The 21,428-nt window shown below is 40.3% G+C and overlaps 1 protein-coding gene and 1 long non-coding RNA gene across 3 annotated transcripts in view; one reads left to right on the top strand and one right to left on the bottom strand.

Annotated features, from left to right (window-relative positions):
- alg1 (ALG1 chitobiosyldiphosphodolichol beta-mannosyltransferase) overlaps window positions 1–21,428 on the bottom strand; it is a 36,942-nt gene that overhangs the window by 4,031 nt on the left and 11,483 nt on the right. The window contains exons 5-12 of one of the 2 annotated variants that reach the window (XM_043711173.1): window positions 19,185–19,274; window positions 18,264–18,374; window positions 14,806–14,927; window positions 6,921–6,959; window positions 5,278–5,337; window positions 4,157–4,267; window positions 1,904–2,018; window positions 1,149–1,224 (exon numbers count right to left, since the gene is read on the bottom strand). In XM_043711173.1, the coding sequence (XP_043567108.1) occupies window positions 1,149–1,224; window positions 1,904–2,018; window positions 4,157–4,267; window positions 5,278–5,337; window positions 6,921–6,959; window positions 14,806–14,927; window positions 18,264–18,374; window positions 19,185–19,274 (724 nt within the window). The remainder of the gene's footprint in view (window positions 1–1,148; window positions 1,225–1,903; window positions 2,019–4,156; window positions 4,268–5,277; window positions 5,338–6,920; window positions 6,960–14,805; window positions 14,928–18,263; window positions 18,375–19,184; window positions 19,275–21,428) is intronic. The other variant, XM_043711174.1, reaches the window with a different exon arrangement.
- On the top strand, window positions 1,233–16,040 carry LOC122560506. Its single transcript, XR_006314749.1, has 3 exons — window positions 1,233–1,591; window positions 7,986–8,237; window positions 15,868–16,040. It is a non-coding gene; the product is annotated as an uncharacterized LOC122560506 (long non-coding RNA).

Raw genomic sequence — 21,428 nt, 5'->3', positions numbered from 1 at the left:
AGCACACTAGCTTTCGGACTGCCGCTCCTTCATCAGGTGATTGTGGAGGGTTCGATCGTAACACAGAATTTATAGCAAATAACATGTTTGCTTGTACCACAAAGTACAGCTACACATTTAGTTCTGGAATGTAACAGCATAACTTAAGTAAAGAACGATTACTCCAAGTCTTACTATACTGACTGTAATAAAACAGATTAACATTGATAAAACAGTACCATAGATTAATTGTGTTGAGAAAGAGGAAACAAAAGTCTGAAATCTAGGTCATTTGATGCAATTACAGACAACACACAGGATTTGAGCAAGATACAGAAAGAAAATAAATACACAGTCATTCCTTCATGTCTGTGAAGGTTCCTTACTGAGAATCCTTGTGAAAGATGAAATTTGCGAGCGCACAGCCGTTTAAGAATAGGTTTAAAATTGTGGATAAGCGATTTTGGTTATTTGTTTATTTTTTGGCACAGATAGGCATGTTTGTGATTTTGCAGATACAGAAGATTTACTGTATATAGATTCTAATTAAATACTACTCCTGTATACATTAAACCCATGGATAAGAATGTTATCACCTGATCTTAGCAGTACACAAATTCACTATGGGTAATTCGGCTTACCACTAGATACAAAAGTACATTCGGAGAATAATGATTTTTGCAACTTTTCAAGTGATAAGGGATGTGGTCAAGTGTCTTTACTACAAAACCAGACAATTTTTCAGAAAATACTGCAGTGACATCCTAAAAGAAGTTGTGCTATAGAAGAGGCAACAGAAGTAAGTTTATCCGAATAACCTGCATGCTGCTGGAAAACAACAGAGATAAAGTTCGAGATGTGTAAGATTTCACCCAACGGATTGTTGGCCTTTGTGGGTTTTGTGGGCACTGATCAGTTGTATGTTTGCTCAGACTGATATATCAATATTAGATGACGAAGAGGGCACAAACTATGCTGAACCTTGAACCGACAGTAAATTATTACAGTTTCTTACACTAAACGCTCTGACTTATTCATTATTGGAATAGGATAGAAGCCAAAATTTCATCAATATCTGAAAAGGGCTATTGGCACAGCTGGTGGAACAGAGGGATAGATATTAAAGAAGCAGGTAGGCAATATTTCCTTTAGCATCGTATTTCATTTACCTTCAGTTGCACAGCCAGCTCATGAGAGTTTTTAAATATTAAACCATTTTCTTCATGTTTCACAAGTTCATGTAAACTGTAAAATAAGAAAATAAAAAGTTATAATTATTTTAACTACCAGAGAAAGTAAGGCCTTGGCTTAGATGGTGGCAGAAAAGCTGACAGTTAATGGAAAACACTGAAAAAAATCAGTCACATCAAGGAACTAGTTTTAAATGGCGATTGGGTGGCAACAATAGCTACTGTGGAGGTCTGATCTTAAATGTAAAAATTAGTAAAAAGTATCTATTTCCCTCCAGGCAGAAAGGCTGCTGTGCTAAACTGCCATTTGGGTTTGTGCAGACACTGAAGCTGCTGTGCTGACTGCATGTGGTGTTCTGCTAGCTCTAAAGCTCCAGGTTAATGGTACAGCTGATCCAAGCAAGGTGACCGGGAATGTGAAGGTAACAGTTGTGTACTTAACAGCGGGCACGCCTTATGAATTGATAACATTTTAATAAGGCAAAAACCTGTTATCAGATACCCCTGCTTCTGCAGCACAAGATAATGAATAAAATCAGCTCACAACATAAACAGAGACTGAAAGGTTTGACTAAGCACGATTTAAATGACAGGAAATCAGTTAGTCCGGTTTATTAAAATTAAAAGAAATGTTAACTAACACTAACAATCTTATAAGAAACATGCTTCTCTTCAAAACCATTGGGGGAAGGTTAAAGAAAGAATGAGAAAGGTAACGTTCGCCATACACTGACCATGGGAAATCGATTGCACATACGGGTAAACGACAACCAAACATGTCTACCACTTTCATAGGCAAATCCAGTCCACTGGTTGATTTATGAAGACAAACTCCTAGATCACCAGAGCCTGTAAAATTATTACAAAACATAAGAAGAAAAAATACATTAAGTTTATAATTATCAGATTTGTTGAGTGGGAGTGGTTCAGTGGTAATTGACACCACCAAGAAAGCTTGCCAAATTGAGCTCCAATCAGCTTGTTCAAAACAGATTGGCAAGATCCTTTGTCAATGACAGATCTTGACAGTGGAGTCCTGCCTGGTCAGAAGTGATTATGTAATCAGAGATTGGTCCATTGTTCTTCTAGATGGCGATGGCTATGGGTTTGGAAAGTGCTAAGGAGCCATAGTGAATTTCTGCAGTGCATCCTGTAGATGGTTCATGCTGCTGCCACTGTGAATCAGTGGTGGAGGGAGTGAATGCTTGAGGATGTGGTGTCAAACAAGCAGGCAACAAGCAGACTCATCAGTGTTGAATGTCCTAAGTGTTGCTAGAACTGTACTCATCCATATTCTGAGAATAGTTTTGAGAGTTCTGTCGATGGTATGGATTGAGGATTGGCTGTCTGACAGAAGGCAGAGAGTTGGGATAACAGGTTCCTTTTCGGAATGGCAGCCGGTGACAAGCGGTGTCCCACAGGGTTCAGTGTTGGGGCCGCAGCTGTTCATGTTATATATTAATGATCTGGATGAAGGGAGTGGGAGCATTCTAGCGAAGTTTGCCGATGATATGAAGTTAGGTGGACAGGCAGGTAGTACTGAGGAAGTGGGGAGGCTGCAAAAGGATTTAGACAGTTTGGGAGAGTGGTCCAGGAAATGGCTGATGGAATTCAATGTGAGCAAATACGAGGTCTTGCACTTTGGAAAAAAGAATACAAGCATGGACTACTTTCTAAACAGTGAGAAAATTCATAAAGCCAAAGTACAAAGGGATCTGGGAGTGCTAGTCGAGGATTCTCTAAAGGTAAACATGCAGGTTGAGTCCGTGATTAAGAAAGCGAATGCAATGTTGTCATTTATCTCAAGAGGGTTAGAATATAAAAGCACTGTTGTTGTGCTACTGAGACTTGAGAAAGTTCTGGTTAGGCCCCATTTGGAGTACTGTCCAGTTTTGGTCCCCACACCTCAGGAAGGACATACTGGCACTGGAACGTGTCCAGCGGAGATTCACACGGATGATCCCTGGAATGACAGATCTAACATATGAGGAACGGCTGAGGATACTGGGATTGTATTCGTTGGAGTTTAGAAGATTAAAGGGAGACTTAATAGAGACGTACAAAATAATACATGGCTTGGAAAAGGTGGATGCTAGGAAATTGTTTCAGTTAAACGAGGAGACTAGGACCCGTGGACACAGCCTTAGAATTAGAGGGGATAAATTCAGAACAGAAATGCGGAGACATTTCTTTAGCCAGAGAGTGGTGGGCCTGTGGAATTCATTGCTGCGGAGTACAGTGGAGGCCGGGACGCTAAATGTCTTCAAGGCAGAGATTGATAAATTCTGGATGTCACAAGGAATTAAGGGCTCCGGGGAGAATGCGGGTAAGTGGAGTTGAAATGCCCATCAGCCATGATTGAATGGCGGAGTGGACTCGATGGGCCGAATGGCGTTACTTCCACTCACTCCTATGAATTATGATGGACCAGTCGGAGCTAGCTGTCCCAGTTTTGGCACTAGTGCCCCTTTGTTAGTGAGAAGGACATTACAGGGTTGACAGTGCTATGTTTACTGTTGTTGTTAGCAGTGCCTGGGTTGGGTCTAGGTGGTCTGTTCAATTTAATTCTTTTTTTTGAGACTTTTTAAGAGAATACATACATTTCAGTGGCTTCCTAGCCCATTTCAGAGGCAATTAAAAGTCAACCAAATTGCTGTGGGTCTGGAGTCACATGTTGGCTAGACAAGGTAAGGATGACAGATTTCCTTCCTCAAACGACTTTACTGAGCCAGGTGGGGTTTTACAACATACAACAATGGATTCATGGTCATAATTTGATTTTTAATTCCAAAATTTTTAAGAGCAAATTTCACCATCTTCCATGGTGAGGTGCAAGCCAAGTTCCCAGGGCATTACTTGGGTCTCTGGGTAACTAGTCCAACAACATTACCACTACACCAGTACCATAAAGTAAAACCCAGCATTGATTTAAAATTATTGCCAATGTAATATAAATAAGAATGATATGAAATATTGAGTAATTTTACCTAGCAACACTGGATAGTCTTCAGCTTCAAGCCACAAAGTGCATATGTGAACATGTTTAAAATGTAATTTTTCAATGAGATTATTATAAAATTCCTGGAGTGGACCCTTCCCTGAAAAACAAAAAAAAAAAGGCAAGTTTAAAAAATTTTAAACATAAAATTCGTATTCAGCTGCAAGAAACTGGATGGATTGAGGATGGTAACAGCAAGGCGGGAGAAGGTGAAAAGATTCATGATGGGAGGAAAAGATGGAGGAGGAGAGATGGTAAGGCAGAATGAGGGAGGGCCAGACTGGTGCAGAATTGGCAAGGTGAGGTCGAGAAGGCGGCAAGAGGAAAGGGTTTTGAAATCTGAAGCACAAAAGGACTTAGGAGTCACTGTTCAAAATTCTCTTAAGGTTAACACACACAGATTCAGTTGGCAGTTAGGAAGGCAAATGCAAGGTTAGCATTCACTTCAAGAAGGCTAGAATACAAAAGCATGGATGCGTTGCTGAGGCTATATAAGGGTCTGGTCAGACTGCATTTAGAATACTGTGAGCAGTTTTGACTCCTGTATCTAAGGAAGTATGCACTGGCATTGCAAGGGGTCCAAAGGAAGTTTACAAGAATCATCCCAGGGATGAAGGTCTTGTCAGATGAGGAGCGGTCAAGAACTCTTGGGTCTGTACTCCATGGAGTTTAAAAGGATGGGGCGGGGAGGGGGGGGAATCTGACTGAAACCTACAGAATACTGAGAAGCCTGGATAGAGTGGACATGGAGAAGGTCTTTCCATTAGTAGGAGAGACTAGGACCCAACAGCACAGCCTCAGAATGAAGGGATAACCCTTTAGAATGGAGATGATGAGGAATTTCTTCAACCAGAGGGTGGGGTGGTGAATCTGTGGAACTCATTACTGCAGAAGGCTGTGGAAAGCAAGTCACAGTGTATTGAAGACAAAGATATACATGTTCTTGATTAGTAAGTGGATCAAGGGTTATGGGGTAAAGCCAGGAGAATGGGGTTGAAAACATAACAGCCATAATCAAATCGTGAAACAGTCCTGATGGGCCAAATGGCCTAATTCTGCTCCTATACATTACGATCTCACTGCCTTAATACAAAGAGAACAGAAGTGTACCTGTAATGGCACAAACAAGGGGTGGTAATGTTATACCACTGTTTATGAAACCTTCATATTCTGTGAAAAGAATAAAATGAACATTTATTAATTTAAAATAACGTGCAAAACATTACCATAAATTCAACTTGGTATATACGCAATCCACGTATCTGAGTAAAACGTCTGTTTCACAAGTAACTGACTGACCACAAAACTAACTACTCATCACAACATTATAACCAATGATTTGGTCAAGGAGTTTGCTTGATGCAAACACACTCAGTAAAAGCAGGAGGTTCAAGCACCATTCTAGAGATAGGTCGGCGAATGGTTGATGAATACTGCAATTTCAATTTTGCTCTTTAAACTGAGGTGGTATGTCATAGAATGCAGAACTAATTTATTATCTAGTTAACATTAATGAACTAGATAAACAACCAAATCTGTAGCACTTAAAACTATGACACTGAGATAAACATAGCAAAGTACGTGGTGCGATTAATAGGTATGTGATTAATGGGGGGATTTTAGCTGCAGCTGAAAATGTGTTGCTGGAACAGTGCAGCAGGTCAGGCAGCATCCAGGGAACAGGAGAATCAACATTTCGGGCATAAGCCCTTCTTCAGGAATGCCGGAAACGTCGATTCTCCTGTTCCCTGGATGCTGCCTGACCTGCTGCGCTGTTCCAGCAACACATTTTCAGCTGTGATCTCCAGCATCTGCAGACCTCACTTTCTCCTCAAGGATTTTAGCTGCAGTCAACCATATCTGCTTTAAGGCCTTCAGCTTGAGGAAGAACGCTGATGGGCTGTAATCTGAACTAAACATGATGCATCCAGAAGGGAAAGAGTTACGTGGACACCCTTAAAGTTAAGCAGTGCGTGAGAAAATGGAGAACGCAATTGTGTAGCTCCTTAATTAACCAGCTTGAAGGATTGTGAAATTATCAGCATAAGGACTAAGAAGGGATACTAATGTCAAATCAGAAACAGGAAGAGTGAGACAGAGAGGGAGAGGAATTTAGATGCAGACACAGAAAAAAGACAAATGACAAATTAAAACTTGGTGTATTTAATTAAAATAAGCAAAATTTGAGCTAATTAAACTCCACATTTGTAATGAGTAACTTTCAGTTCCAGAGACGTTGCCTGGCAGCAACATTGCTAGCAATTGCACAGAAGATAGTTTGATAGTGATAAAATCATTCCCAGCTTGAAATATTCTTGGTTGCATAGTAAAAATTCTGTGAAATGATTTCTAGCAGTTAATACATTCTTGGCTATTCCATTTTGCTCATGTCACACTCCAGAAGTTGATTATTCAAAATCAAAGTCAAAACAGGTCAAAACCTGAAAACAAAATCTAAAAAGTAAACCCAAATTGAAGAGACCCTCAAAACCATCAATATATTGCACTGTGCACCACAGTCATAATCAAATTGAAAATGGATACATTTCATTATTTCCCCAAGTAAAAAGTTGCATGAATAGTGTTCCACAATTTGAAATGTCTGTTAATATTTACATAGGGAGGAAAGGTTTTATCTATAATAATGAAATATCTAGTTAATATTTGAATAAATATACTATATATCGAATTCTTCAATGCAAGGAAGATGCTGCACACTTAATTAGATGAAATACAAGTTAACTGAAACCTACCTTCCAAGGCTTTCAGCAGAATGGAAAAATCTTCATCCTCTGAAAATCAAAGGAGGATTATGTCACTAATGATTGAAGTAAAAAGTATTTAATGCATTGGATGACCAACGATCAGGAAGACAATGAATCTGTTCATTTCTTGAACCTCTGCTCTCACTGCTTCAACATGCCTCCCTGAACCACAAAAGGGTCCCACCAGCCTCCACAGTAAATGGAGAATCCCTCACCAATCTCCAACGCGATGCAACGACCAAATCCATCTTTCTATACCCGTCCCTTTCAGCTTTTCATGGGGACTCTTCATTCTGCAATGCCTTAATTCATACCCCAGTCTCTGAACACTCATTCCTTCGCTACTGTACCCTTCCATGCAAAAGTAGAATATGCCTCACCTGATGTTTCACCTCTTTAATTGACCAATACCCCAAACATTCCTCCCAAGTGAAACAGCAACTTATCTGTATTTCTTGTGATTTAATATACTGTATTTGCTGCTTGTGATGTAGTCTCCTGTGCATTAGGGACACTGCTTTGCAGAACACCTCTGCACAGTCTGCAAGTACAACCTGAAGTTTTCACTTGCCACACATTTCAATTCCCAAACTTGCTATCACTCTGATCCTTTTGTCTGTGGCCAGCTACAATGTTGCAGTGAAGCTCCAGGAGTAGTGCCTTTGCTTACGACTCTACAGTCTGCTAGACTCAACACTGACTTCAACTGCATTTGGTCCACTCTGTTCTATATGGCGTTTTTCCTTTTCTTGCTTAGTCAGCCTTCAACTTCTTCCTTCTTTTATTCCTTCATGTTGCATCCAATATGTGTTAATGAAGCGATTCACACCTCATTTGCATGTAATCTTTGCTTCATTATTTACCTTGCCGGCTGCTGTGGCATGAAATTTTTTTATTTCAACTCCCCCGATCTCCACCCTGTCAGAGACCTTTTTCTCTGTTCTTCTTCCCTCTCCCTTCTTCCACTGGCTTATTAATGCATACCATTTTATTTCTCTGCACTGCTTCTGAAAGATCATCAACCTGAAATGTTAACTTCATTTCTCTCCACAGATGCTGCCTGATGTGCTGCGCTTTTCCATCATTTGTTTTGACTTTTGGTTTAATACATGCAGCCTCTATGAAGTTTATAAGAAGTTTAAACAATCGATATGTAAATCATACACAGATGCAAATAAGATCAAGTTATCTGGACACTAAGAACTGGATTGCCAAGACTCTATCTGGACCTCAAGCTGAACATCTAAAATCTACAGTATGTGATCAATATTCTGGAGAAACTTATATTTCATCAAATGTTGCAAAGTAAGATTCTCACTTGCAGTTGTCATTGATTTTGCAACCGAATTTTAATGACTAAAAAAAAACAAGATAGCAAGTTACAAAAAAAAAATTTGCTAAGTTACTTTTATTGCTGAGGTAGTGTTTCTGTTTCTGGCATAATTGTCAGAAGGGAACATATTTTTTGGCTTTAAGTTTCTACTCAAACTTATTCGCGTATTGTCTATAAATCTCATGAGCCTTTTAAAAATATTCTTTGGTATATTTGAGAGATAAAATGGTGCAACAGGAAATTAACTCAATGCAAAAAAAAAGCATTTTGAACTCGTGTCGAGGCTACCTGGGAGTAGCCCCATTTTAATTACTGGTTATCCCTCCAATTTGGTATTTCTGTGAATTGTCCTAAGATACCGAAGGGACAGCTTTTTCATGCAGAGGGTGGTGCGTGTGTGAAATGAGCTGCCAGAGGAAGTGAAGGAGGCTTGGACAATTATAACATTTAAAAGGCACCTGGACAAGTAAATGAATAGAAAGGGTTTAGAAGGATATGGGCCAAGTGCTGGCAAATGGGACTAGACTAGTTTAGGATATCTGGTCAGCATGGACAAGTTGGACCGAAGCGTCTGTTTCCGTGCTGTATATCTCTATGACTCGAAGAGCAAAGTGAAAAGCTTGAACAAGCCATGTTTTTTTTAAAGCAATACTCAAAGTTCTGGATTACTAAATGACAATTTGCAAATTTTACAGCTTTTTAAAAGTATTGTGCACTTCTACTCTGATGATCAGTGATATCTTCACATTTTTGGATATTTTATTCTGTCATCGTGATGCCCATGTGCTACAACCTGTCTGTATGTCCTTGCAGCCACTGTGCCCTATATACAGCTTACATTTCTATCTAGCTTTGTATCAGCAGCAAAGAGAGACATGACTCTGTCTCTTTGTCTGAGTCCTTAAGACAAATTATAAATAGCCGAGGTTATTTTTGTGGCACTCCACTAGTCACAACCTACCTGTTTGGACATGTGATTTATGTGTGCTGATTTGAAGATTTCGGGCAAATGTACCAAATGAAGCATAGAATGTTACAGCGCAAAACAGGCCCTTCGGCCCTTGATGTTGCGCTGACCTGTGAAACCAATCTGAAGCCTATCTAACCTACACTATTTCATTTTCATCCATGTTTATCCAATGATCATTTAACTGCCCTTAAAGTTGGCGAGTGTACTACTGTTGCAGGCAGGGCATTCCAAGCCCTTACTACTCTCTGAGTAAAGAACCTACCTCTCACATCTGTCCTATATCTATCACCCCTCAATTTAAAGCTATGTCCCCCTGTGCTAGTAATCACCATCTGAGGAAAAAAGTTCTCACTGTCCAGCCTATCTAACTCTTGGATTATCTTAATAAAGACATATATAAGTCGCCTCTCAACCTTCTTCTCTGTAACAAAAACAGCCTCAAGTCACCCAGCCTTTCCTTGTAAGACCTTCTCTCCATACCAGGCAACATCCCAGTAAATCTCCTCTGAACTCTTTCCAATGCTTTCACATCCTTCCTATAATGCGGTGACCAGAACTGTATGTAATACTCCAAGTGCGACAGCACCAATGTTTTGTACAGCAACGTGACCTCATGGCTCCGAAACTCAATCCGTCTACCAATAAAAGCTAGCACATTGTATGCCTTCTTAACAATCCTATCAACCTGGGAGGCAACTTTCAGGGATCTATGTACATGGACACCAAGATCTCTCTGCTCATCCACACTACCAAGAATCTTACCATTAGCCCACTACTCTGTATTCCTGTTACTCCTTCCAAAGTGCATCACCTCTCACTTTTCCACATTAAACTCCATTCACCACCTCTCAGCCCAGCTCTGCAGCTTATCTATATCCCTCTGTAACCTGCAACATCCTTTGGCACTATCTACAACTCCACCGACTTTGGTGTCATCCACAAATTTACTAACCTATTCTTCTACACCCTCATCCAGGTCTTTTATAAAAATGACAGACAGCACTGGCCCCAATACAGATACTTGTGGTACCCCATTAGTAACTAAACTCCAGGATGAATATTTCCCATCAACCACACCCTCTGTCTTCTTTCAGTTAGCCAATTTCTGATCCAAACCACTAAATCACCCTCAATCGCATGCTTCTATATTTTCTGCAAGAGTGTACTGTGGGGAACCTTAAAGGCCTTACTGAAATCCATAAACACCACATCTACTGGTTTACCCTCATCCACATGTTTGGTCACCTTCTCAAAGAACTCAATGAGGTTTGTGAGGCACCACCGACCCTTCTTAAAACCATGTTGACCATCCCTAATCAAATTATTCCTTTCTAGATGATTATAAATCTTATCTCTTATTATCCTTTCCAATACTTTACCCACAGCCGAAGTAAGGCTCATTGGTCTGTAATTACCAGGGTTGTCTCTACTCCCCTTCTTGAACAAGGGAACAACATTTGCTATCCTCCAGTCTTCTGGCTCTATTCCTTTAGACAATGACGACATAAAGATCAAAGCCAAAGGCTCGGCAATCTCCTCCCTAGATTCCCAGAGAACCCAAGGACAAATGCCGTCTGGTCCAGGGGACTTATCTATTCTCACACTTTCCAGAATTGCTAATACCTACTTGTTATGAACCTCAATCCCATTTAGTCTGTAGCCTGTATCTCAGTATTCTCCTTAACAATATTTTCTTTTTCCAGTGTGAATACTGATGAAAAATATTCATTTAGCACCTCTCCTATCTCCTCTGATTCCACACACAACTTCTCACTACTGTCCATGACTGGCCCTAATCTTATTCTCGTCATTCTTTTATTCCTGACATACTTATAGAAAACTTTAGGATTTTCCTTGATCCTACCTGCCAAAAACTCATGTCCCCTCCTGACTCCTCTTAGCTCTCTCTTTAGGTCCTCCCTGGCTAACTTGTATCTCTGAAGCGCTCTAAGCGAGCCTTAAGGGAGAGGGGGAGAAGCCTTTCACGCTTCATCTTTACATAAGCCTTCTTCTTCCTCTTGACAGGAGATTCAACTTTTTTTTAGTAAACCACAGCTCCCTCGTTCAACCACTCCCTCTCTGCCTGACTGGTACATACTTATCAAGGACACGTAGATGCTGTTCTTTGAACAAGCTCCACATTTCAATTTTGTCCATCTCAGACAGTTTCCTTCCCCATCCTATGCATCCGAAATCTTGCCAACTGCATAATTGCTTTTCTCCCAGCTATAACATTTGCTCTGTGGTATATACCTATCCCTTTCCATCACTAAAGTAAATGTAACTGAATTGTGGTCACTATCACCGAAGTGCTCACCTATATCCAAATCTAACACCTGGCCTGGCTCATTACCCAGTACCAAGTCCAATGTGGCCTCGCCTCTTGTTGGTTTATCTACATACTATGATGGGAAACGTTCCTGCACATACTGGACAAAAACTGACCCATCTAAAGTTACTCGAACTATAGCATTTCCACTCAATATTTGGAAAGTTAAAGCCCTCACAACAACTACCCTGTTACTCTCGCTCCTTATCTTTGCTATCCTTTCCTCTACATCTCTGTAACTTTTCGGAGGCCTATAGAAAACTCCCAACAGGGTGACCTCTCCTTTCCTGTTTCTAACCTCAGCAGACGAGTCCTCATCAACGTCCTTTCTGCTACCGTAATACTGTCCTTGACTAACAATGCCACATCTTCCCCTATTTTACCACCTTCCCTGTTCTTACTGAAACATTGAAACGTCCAGAAACTGCAACAACCATTCCTGACCCTGCTCTATCCATGTCTCGGAAATGACCACAACATTGAAGTCTCAGGTACCAACCCATCATGCAAGTTCACCCACCTTATTCTGAATGCTCCTGGCGTTGCAGTAGACACACTTCAAACCACCTTCCAGAGTCCAACCTACCCCAGAATGAGCCCCAATTATCCAGGTGTCTGAATCCCTCCTTCTTGCACCATCCCTGTAGCCATGTGTTCAACTGCTCTCTCTCTATTCCTCGCCTCGTTATCACGTGGCACAGGTAACAAACCAAACCAGAGATAACAACATCTGTTTGTTCTCACTCCAAGTTTCCACCCTAGCACCCTAAATCTCTGCCTTACATCCTCATCCCTTTTCCTACCTATGTCTTTGGTGCCAAAATGGACCACAACTTTGGGGCTGCTCCCCCTCGCCCTTAAGGATCCTGAAAACACAATCCAAGACATCATGGACCCTGGCACATGGCAAGCAACACACCAACCGTGAGTCTTTCTCGTTCCCAGAGAATCTCCTGTCCCCCTAACTGTGGAGACCCCAATGACTAATGCTCTGCACCTCTCCCACATTCCCTGCTGAGCAACAGGGTCAGGCTCTGTGCCAGAGACCTGTACCCTATGGCTTACCCCTGGTAAGCAACAAAGTCTAAGGTGACAATATTGTAATATTGCAACCATAATATTCAGTACAATTTTCACATGTACAAATGTTCATACAATAATTTGATGCACACTTATCACTTTCGTTTTGAAACACTTTTTAAAAAGACTTAGGAATCAATTGTTTTCGCTGTTTATGAAGTTTTATTTTTGTATTTCAGATATCTAAGGTACATTCAAATTGGCAATTTTATTTTGAATTCTGCTGAGCTCAATGTACTGACAGAAATTACATAGCCACTGGGTGGCACTACTGTCCATGAAATTGTACATATTGCAGTAAAATCCCATTGGAGATCATCCAATATTGACAATTTGAAGAATACTTGTGTTGAGGTATGGCATCAAGATTTTTTTTAAAAGCAAATCTGCAATGTTTATTTCACTTGCTTCATAAACGTTAGGTTTTTGTCATAATGTAGGGATAAAAAAAAAAGGGCAGTTTTCCTCCTAGATATAAAGACATTAACAAATATCATCTCAAAAGATTGTCACAAAGCTAAAGACATAGATTTGAATAAAGATTAACATAGATTAGATGCTGCAAACATTGGCATTTACAGAGAATCTTGTAGGCTTGAGGCTGTCACTTTCTTCTTGCAGAATGTTGTGCAGAGGATGGCATTTGAACCATTAAACTTGGACCAGTCCTTTTAAACAGCTGTCTAATTAACTGCATTCTCCATTTCATACTGCAACCTAGCCAACGGTTCCTTTTCATCTCCGTTTTCCATTTATCCATCTCTACTCCTCATACGCCAACTTTTTCATCAGTCTCCTCTCAACATCTCTTCCTATAGCCTCTCACATTAAGGGAGCAGAAATTAGGCCATTCAGCCTATCGAGTGCTCTGCCATTCATTCATGGCTGATTGGCATTGAGAAACCTTTCTCCCGCTTTCTTCCCATAACCCTTGTTGCTTCATTTGGTGCATTTGCCCAAACCTTCAAATCAGCACACATAAATCACACGTCCAAACTGGCAGGTTGTAGCAGGTGGAGTGTCGCAAACATCAGTGCTGTTAGTTCAGCTATTTACAATTTGTCTTCCCTTTACTCTAAGGCTGTGTCCTTGGGTCCTAGTCTCTCCTACCAATGGAAACAACTTCCCAACATCCACTCTGTCCACACCATTCAGTATTCTATACGTTTCAATGAGATTCCCCCCTCATCTTTGCAAACTCCGATTATAAACCCAGAGTTCTCAAACGTTCCTCATATGTTATGTTTTTCAGAGGTGGTTCACGTGAACCTCCTCTGCACATGCTCCAGGGCCAGCACATCCTTCTTGAGATATGGGGCCCAAAATTGTGCACAATACTCCAAACGTGGTCTGACCAGAGCTTTATAGAGCCTCAGAAGTACATCCCTGCTTTTAAATTCAAGTCCTCTCAAAATAAATACCATCATAGCATTTGCCTTCCTAACTAGTGACTCAACCTGCAAGTTCACCTTGAGAATCCTAGACTAAAATTCCCAAGTCTCCTTGCACTTCAGACTTCTGATTTTTTCTCCCCATTTAGAAAATAGTCCATGCCTCTATTCTTCCTACCAAAGTGCATGACCTCTCACTTTCCCACATTGTACTCAATCTGTCACTTCTTTGCCCTCTCTCCCTAACTGTCCAAATCCTTCTGCAACCTCCCCACCTCCTCAATGCTACCTGTCCCTCTACCTATGTTTGTATCGTTTGTAACCTTAGTCAGAACGCCCTCAATTCCTTCATCTATATCATTAATGTATAAAGTGAAAAGTTGTGATCCCAACACTGAGCCTTACGGAACCCTACTTGTCACCAGCTGCCATCCTGAGGACCCTTTTATCCCCACTCTCTGCTCTCTGCCAGACAGCCAAGCTTCTATCCATGCCTCTGACACCATTGGCCCTTATCTTACTCAGTAGCCTCCTGTGTAGCCTCCTTCTTGAAGTCCATGTCGATAACAACCATTGGCTCTCCTTGGTCTAACCTGCTCATTACTTCCTCAAAGAGCTCTAGCAGATTTCTCAAGTGTGACCTCCCCTTGATGAAACCATGCTGACTCTGCCCTATTTTACCACACACTTCAGCATACTAATCTACACTGACAAATAACAAAAGCAGTGCACTAAAACTTGAATAAGAGAAAAAACATCCTCAGGCTCACCTGTCCAGCTAGTACTGCTAAGCAGTATTGCAGGTCTGCCTTGGATATGGGTGACAGTGCCAGTCCCAGCATGTAGTTCTGTAAAGGCTGTCTGCTCCAAATTAGAAGGCACAGATTCACTCCTAATAGCATACAAAAATTGCAGCATTAAGCACCTGTTTCAAATCGCACAATCATTTCAACATTTTTAAAGCATATCCGCTTCTTAAAAGTTATTCTTTACAGGTCACATACATCTTTAGCTAGTCTAGCATTTACTGCCCATCCATAATTGTCCTGGAGATGTAGTGAGCTATCTTCTTGAAGCACACAAATCCATGTGAATGTGGGAAGGAGTTCCAGAAATTTGATACAATGATATAGCTCCAAATCAGGACGGTGAGTGATGTAGAAGGGAACTTAGTGGCCTTTCCATACATACGCTGTGCTTCTCCTTCAGGGTGGTAAAGGCTTGGAAGGTGCTGTTGAAGGAGACTTGTTGGTTTTCTGCAACGCATCTTGTAGACTACACACTGCAGTGACTATGCATCAGTTGTGGTGAGAATTAATATTGATGGCGATAGGTGGGATGCCAATCAAGTGAGCGGCTTTATTTTGAATAGTGTTTGGCATCAAGTGTTGTTGGAGTTGCACTGACCCAGGCAAGGAGAGAGTGTTCCATCATGTAGATTTACTTATGCATTGTACATGGTGGACAGGCTTTGGGGAGACAGCAGGCAAATTAGCTACAGCAAAATTCTGTTCTTATTGTCACACTATTTATACAGCTGCTCCAGTTCAGTTTCTCATCAATGGCAACAACCTGATGGTGACAGTGGAGAATTCAATGATGGTAATACCATTGAACGTCAAATGGCGATGGTTAGATTCCCTCTCATTGGAGATGACCATTGCCAACTTGTGTGGCGTGAATGTTAATTGCCATTTACCAGCCTAGCCTGTATTTTGTCCAGGTTTTGTCACATCTAGACATGGACTGATTCAGTGTCTGCAGAGTTACAAGTGGTGCTGAACACTGTAATTAACAATGAATCCTAATCCACTTCTGACCTTATGATGCAGGAAATATCATTGGTGAGGCCGCTGTAAATGGTTGGATCTAGTACCAATGTACACCAGAAGTGATGCCCTGGGACTGAGATGATGGTGCTGCAAATGCATGTAAATATAGTCTTGTACGTGTAAGAGATGTCTTTGGTTTGTTGGACAGAGTCGAACTCCAATGTTTTTGTTTCCACGATACTGTACAGAATCGAACTGTGTTGCTGACAATGTATATACATAAAGATATTTTATGAATAAAGTATATTTTTGAAATAAAAAAGATTGACATCAAATACCTTCCCAGTGCCTCAATTATATGTAAATATAAATCTTACCCAAGTAAGAGATGCCTTTGGTTTGTTTGTTGGATAGAGTCAAATCCCAATGTTTGTTTGTTTTCCTCACATGCTACTGTAGAGAACCAAACTGCTTGAATGAATTTTTATATATAAATATTATTTTTATGAATAAAAAAAGGACTGACCCCAAACAACTATGACTATCTTTCCTTTGAGGTAGGCACAACTCGTGAGCTGAGAATTTCTGATTCCCATTGACTTCAGTTTTGCAAGGATTCCTTGATGCTATATTTGGTAAAATGCTGCTTTGATGTCAAGTCATACTCAATTCTTATGGTCAGTTCATTTGACTATGTTGAATCAGGCCCATAACAAGCTGAGGAGTCAAGTGCCCCAGCAGAATCTAAACTAAAGTCAATGAGCAAATAACTACTCAGCTAAACTGATAGTACTGTTGATGATATCTTCCATCACAATGCTGGTGACCTAGAATTGAATAATGGCAGTAATTGACCAGGCTAGATTTGTCCTGCTTTTTGCGAATAGATCATATCTGAGCAGATTTTCACGTTGCCACATAGAAGCTGGAGTCAAAGGTAAACAGAGTTTGTCTAACTGTGCCCCTATTTCTGGAACACAAGCCTTTAATACTACTGCCAGAATGTTGTCACTGCCTCCTCCATTTTCTTGTTTAATTGCCCACTGCCATTTACAACTGAATGTGGTGGAAGGACATAACTTAGATTTGATCTATTGGTGGGGTTACTTCCATTTGTCTATCCCATGCTGCTTATATTATTTGGCATGAAAATTCATTTTTAGCTATGCCTGGTGCTGCTTATGCAGTGTCCTGCTCCACTCTTCACTGCAGTAAGCTTGATGGCAATGGTAGAGTTGGGAATATATCAGGCGATGAGAATACAGATGGTGGTTGAATACAATTCTGCTGCTGCCAGCTCTCAGCGCCTCATGAATACCCTGTTTTGAGTCGCTATATTTGTTCCAACTCTATCCCACTTATTATGTTAGTGGCACTTAATATGACGGAGGGTATCCTCAACATGAAACTCAGACTTTGTCTCTGCAAGGACAGTGCGGTCTCCACAGAGACTGCAAAATATTCTCTCCTAATGATATTTTAATGGCCAGACATATCTGTGACAGGCAGTTTGCTTTTCCTTCTGGATGGTGCCCATGTCACCTGCCGCAATCAGAGTTTGATGCTGTATGCTCAAGACTTGGCCAGCTCTTAAGGCTATGGAAGGTGAAGTACTCCACCCAGAATACATTCAGTGCCACCTGCTGTGCTCCTCTGAAATAATGTTCAACATGGAGGAGTGGGGGCTCTTGTGGTACAGTGGTATTGCCCCTATCTCTAAGTCAGGAGGCTCAGATTCAAGTCCCTCCTGCTCCAGAGGTTTCTGATAACATCCCCGAACAGATTGCTTAAAATATCTCATACTGGCCATATGTAGTAATTGGAAGGAGGCTTCCTTGCCTTGTTTGGCATGATGTCATGAGAGTTCATAGAGTCCTTAGTCAATGTTGTGGACTCCCAGGTCAATTCTTCTCTACTGTATGCCACTGCTGTGGCACTTTCCTGGTGCATCTGACAGAAAAACCCAGAGATGGTGATAGTTCTCTGGGACATTGATTCCTCGAGTATGATTATGTTTGACTGTTAACTGGCTCACCTGGGACAGCTCTCCTAAATATGGCACAAGCTCCCAGATGTTTGTTGGGGGAATATGCAAGGTCAACATTGTTGTCATTTGCCAAACTGAGAGTGGTCCATCTGATTTCATTCACTTTTCTTAAACTTCATGGTGGTTAAATACAACAGAGTGTCTTACTAGGACATTTGAGAGTCAGCCACATTGCAATGGAACTGGAGTCATAGGTCAATAATGCCAGGAGGTAAGGACTGCAGAGCATTCCTTCACAGAGCATTCGTCTGGATCCCAGGATATAATTAAATGTAATAATAGAATCATGGAAATTTTACCAACGTATTTGATTTCTGCATTCATGAAAGTAAACTTAGTGCAAGAAAGGGTCATTGTTCACTTTACAGTTACAGAATTTTAAGTTTTATAGCAAAAAAATGAAACATACCTTGCTTTAAATGCATCAAAATCTTTAGCAAGTTTCGTAAACAGTTTATGTTGCAATTCTAGAGGGGTTTCTCTAAAAATGGGAGATGGACAGTCATATAATGTGGTCGCCCTGTAATAAAACACACTTTAGTTATAATATATTCACCATTATAACTCAAACTAGATAACTAATTTCTTGCATATTCAGCTGAAAAATAATATTCGAAAGTATTTTTCATTCCCACTCTCAATTAATAACCCTGAATTAAGTGTTACGTAGAAATCCAATATCTACCATAATTTTCTTTTCATTACTGTCAGATTTCTGTTTCTTCAAATTATAAACAGTGTCAGATAGCTCTCTATAAAACCAGGATGGGTCAGAAACTTTCCATTTATACAACACAACTAAAGAACAAGCAGTCCATATTGTTACCAACCTATCCTGAACTTAATTTATGAATATTAAGTATACAAAACATTTTATTAACTAGCACTGATGGAACCAGGAGTGGGCTGGTTGCTCAAATATTCTGGATATGCAAGAGGTATGCATAACTGCAGTAAATACTGACCAAGACAAGCTTTGAGACATCAACATCCCTCAAAAAAATCTAGGTAAAAACACACATTGAGTCATAGAAATATAAAGTGCAGGAGCTATACACATCATTGTTATACTTCATTTACAGCATACTCAAACATTGTGGTAGTTCACAGCATTTGGAATATATAATTTTTGCTGGTTTATCAAGACTGCCAGTTAAAGCAAACTTTGATGTATTAGATTCTTATAGTTGCTTCCCTAGTTCAAAAATGTTAAAGCTGGGCTTACTGTCAAAGTAAATCAGGGCAGAACAGGCTATAGTTGCTGGCTATAATGATAAAATATATGTTGAATCCAATGTTTGTGGTATGACAAAACAGCTTATATACTCACTTGATATTCCAGTTCACTCTCAAATCTTCTTTCATGGCTTCAGTGACACATAGATTTGAATCAGAGAGCTTTCCAAAAAAACGTTCATACCTATTTTTTTTAAAATGTCAAGCACATTAAAGCATCCATCAAATCACAAACTGTGCAAGTGCAATAAATACACAGTTCCTTTCTAAATAGCTTGAAAGTAGTGAGAAGGCAACAAGAACAAGTGATTGAGGCATCCACAATCAAGAAGTAGGAGATCAAATCCTCAGCTCAGAATGGTTTGGACTGACCAAAATTAGAATAGTTTCCAAGAAGACACTGATATACTTCTGGATGGTCCCAGAAAAAAAAAACCAAGAGATACAAAGTACAAGGGGTATTTCGGAAAAGCCATTGAGTGTAAAATATCCGTCATTATGAACCATATAAAGTTTATAGTGCTTGTTTTATTTAACTGTTCTACATACAATAAAAGTTTTGCTTAAATGCATTCAATCGATTTATTAAAACAAGATGTTTGGACTTCTCCTTAAACGTTAATGATCCCTAGCAGGATTGTAATACTGTATGAAACATTTAAAAACTATAATTATCCAGTTTCTGTTTAATATTTCTGTAGTACCATGGAAGTCCGTTTTTGAAAGGCAGCCTCCTCTTACGGAAAATTGCATTATAAAAATGCTGAATTTACCAAAAGCACCTTGACAGAAATGTAGGTGTCTTCGGTTTTTAAAACCTGTTGCAGCATCCCTATCACATGATATGCAACAGTTTTTAGGAGCAAACTTTCCACCTTCAGTCAAGGTTTGGTCTCTAGAAGATATTGGAGCACTATTTACCCCATTCTAACAGACCACTCACTCATGCTGTAATCCTAAATCTGTGGCAAGACCTTTATATTTTTACATTTGTATAAAACTACAGACTAACTCACTGGAGATTTTTTATACAGATAACAGAGGGTTGATGAGGTGTAAATAAAGTTCTGAAAGGCATTCCACAGTGTCACACAACACATTTATTAGTAATCAGAATAAAAGGGCACTAGCAACATGAGTACAAAATTGGCTCAGTGCTAGCAGAAAAAAACAATTAGTGTGTGGGGGTGGGGGGTGGGGGGGGAAATGTGGGAGGAGGTGTGGTGGTGGGCCCAGTGAGATATAGTGAGGAAAGAGATCAGTCTGAGACTGGTACAGTTGGGAGAAGGAACAAGTTGAAGAGTCAGGGCAGTAGGAACAAAATAGAGAATGATGTAGGGCTGATAAATTAAACTGTATTTATTTCAATTCAAGAGGCTTAACAGGTAAGGCAGATAAACTCAGGACATGGTTGGAACTGGATATCATAGCAATTACAGAGATTTGGCTCAGGGATGGACAGGACTGGCAGCTTAATGTTCCAGGGTATAGATGTTATAGGAAGGTTTGGGGGTTGGGTGGCATTTTTTAAACTAAGCATAACAGTCTGGCTGTGCTCAGGGAGGATATTCCTGGGAATATGTCAAGGGAAGTTATTTAGATGGAGCTGAGAAATAAGAAAGGGATGATCAAGTGACTGGGATTGTACTATAAACTCCCTAGTAGTCAGCAGGAAATTGAGAGACAAAATTGTAAGGAGTTATCCGGAAGCATAATAGGGTGGTTATGGTAGGGCATTTTAGCTTTCCGAGCATAGACTGGGACTGCCATAGTGTTAAGGGTTTAGATGGAGTGGAATTTGTTAAGTGTGTACAAGAAAATTTTCTGATTCAGTATGTGGATGTACCTATTTGAAAAAAATGCAAAACCTGACCTATTCTTGGGAAATAAGGCAAGTGACTGAGGTGTCAATGGGGGAGCACTTTGGGGCCAGCGATCATAATTCTATTAGACTTAAAATAGTGATGGGAAAGGAGAGACTGGATCTAAAAGTTAAAGTTCTAAATTAGAGGAAGGCCAATTTTGAGAGTATTAGGCAAGAACTTTCAGAAGTTGATTGGAGGCAGATGTTCACAGGTAAAGGGACAGCTGGAAAATGGGAAGCCTTCATAAAATAAGGTAACAAGAGCCCAGAGACAATACGTTCCTGTTCGGTTGAAGAGGAAGGCTGGTAGATGCAGGGATTGCTGGATGACGAGGGAAATTGAGGTTTTAAGAGAAAGTGAGGACTGCAGATGCTGAAGACCAGAGTTGAAAGGTGTGGTGCTGGAAAAACGCAGCAGGACAGGCAGGAGAATCGACGGTTTGGGCATAAGCCCTTCTTCAGGAATGAGGCTGG

The sequence above is a fragment of the Chiloscyllium plagiosum genome, chromosome 21 (assembly GCF_004010195.1).
Source record: "Chiloscyllium plagiosum isolate BGI_BamShark_2017 chromosome 21, ASM401019v2, whole genome shotgun sequence".
Taxonomy (NCBI): Eukaryota; Metazoa; Chordata; class Chondrichthyes; order Orectolobiformes; family Hemiscylliidae; genus Chiloscyllium; species Chiloscyllium plagiosum.
The sequence above is the reverse complement of the archived record's forward strand: the minus strand, read 5'-3'. Positions and strand labels throughout refer to the sequence as shown.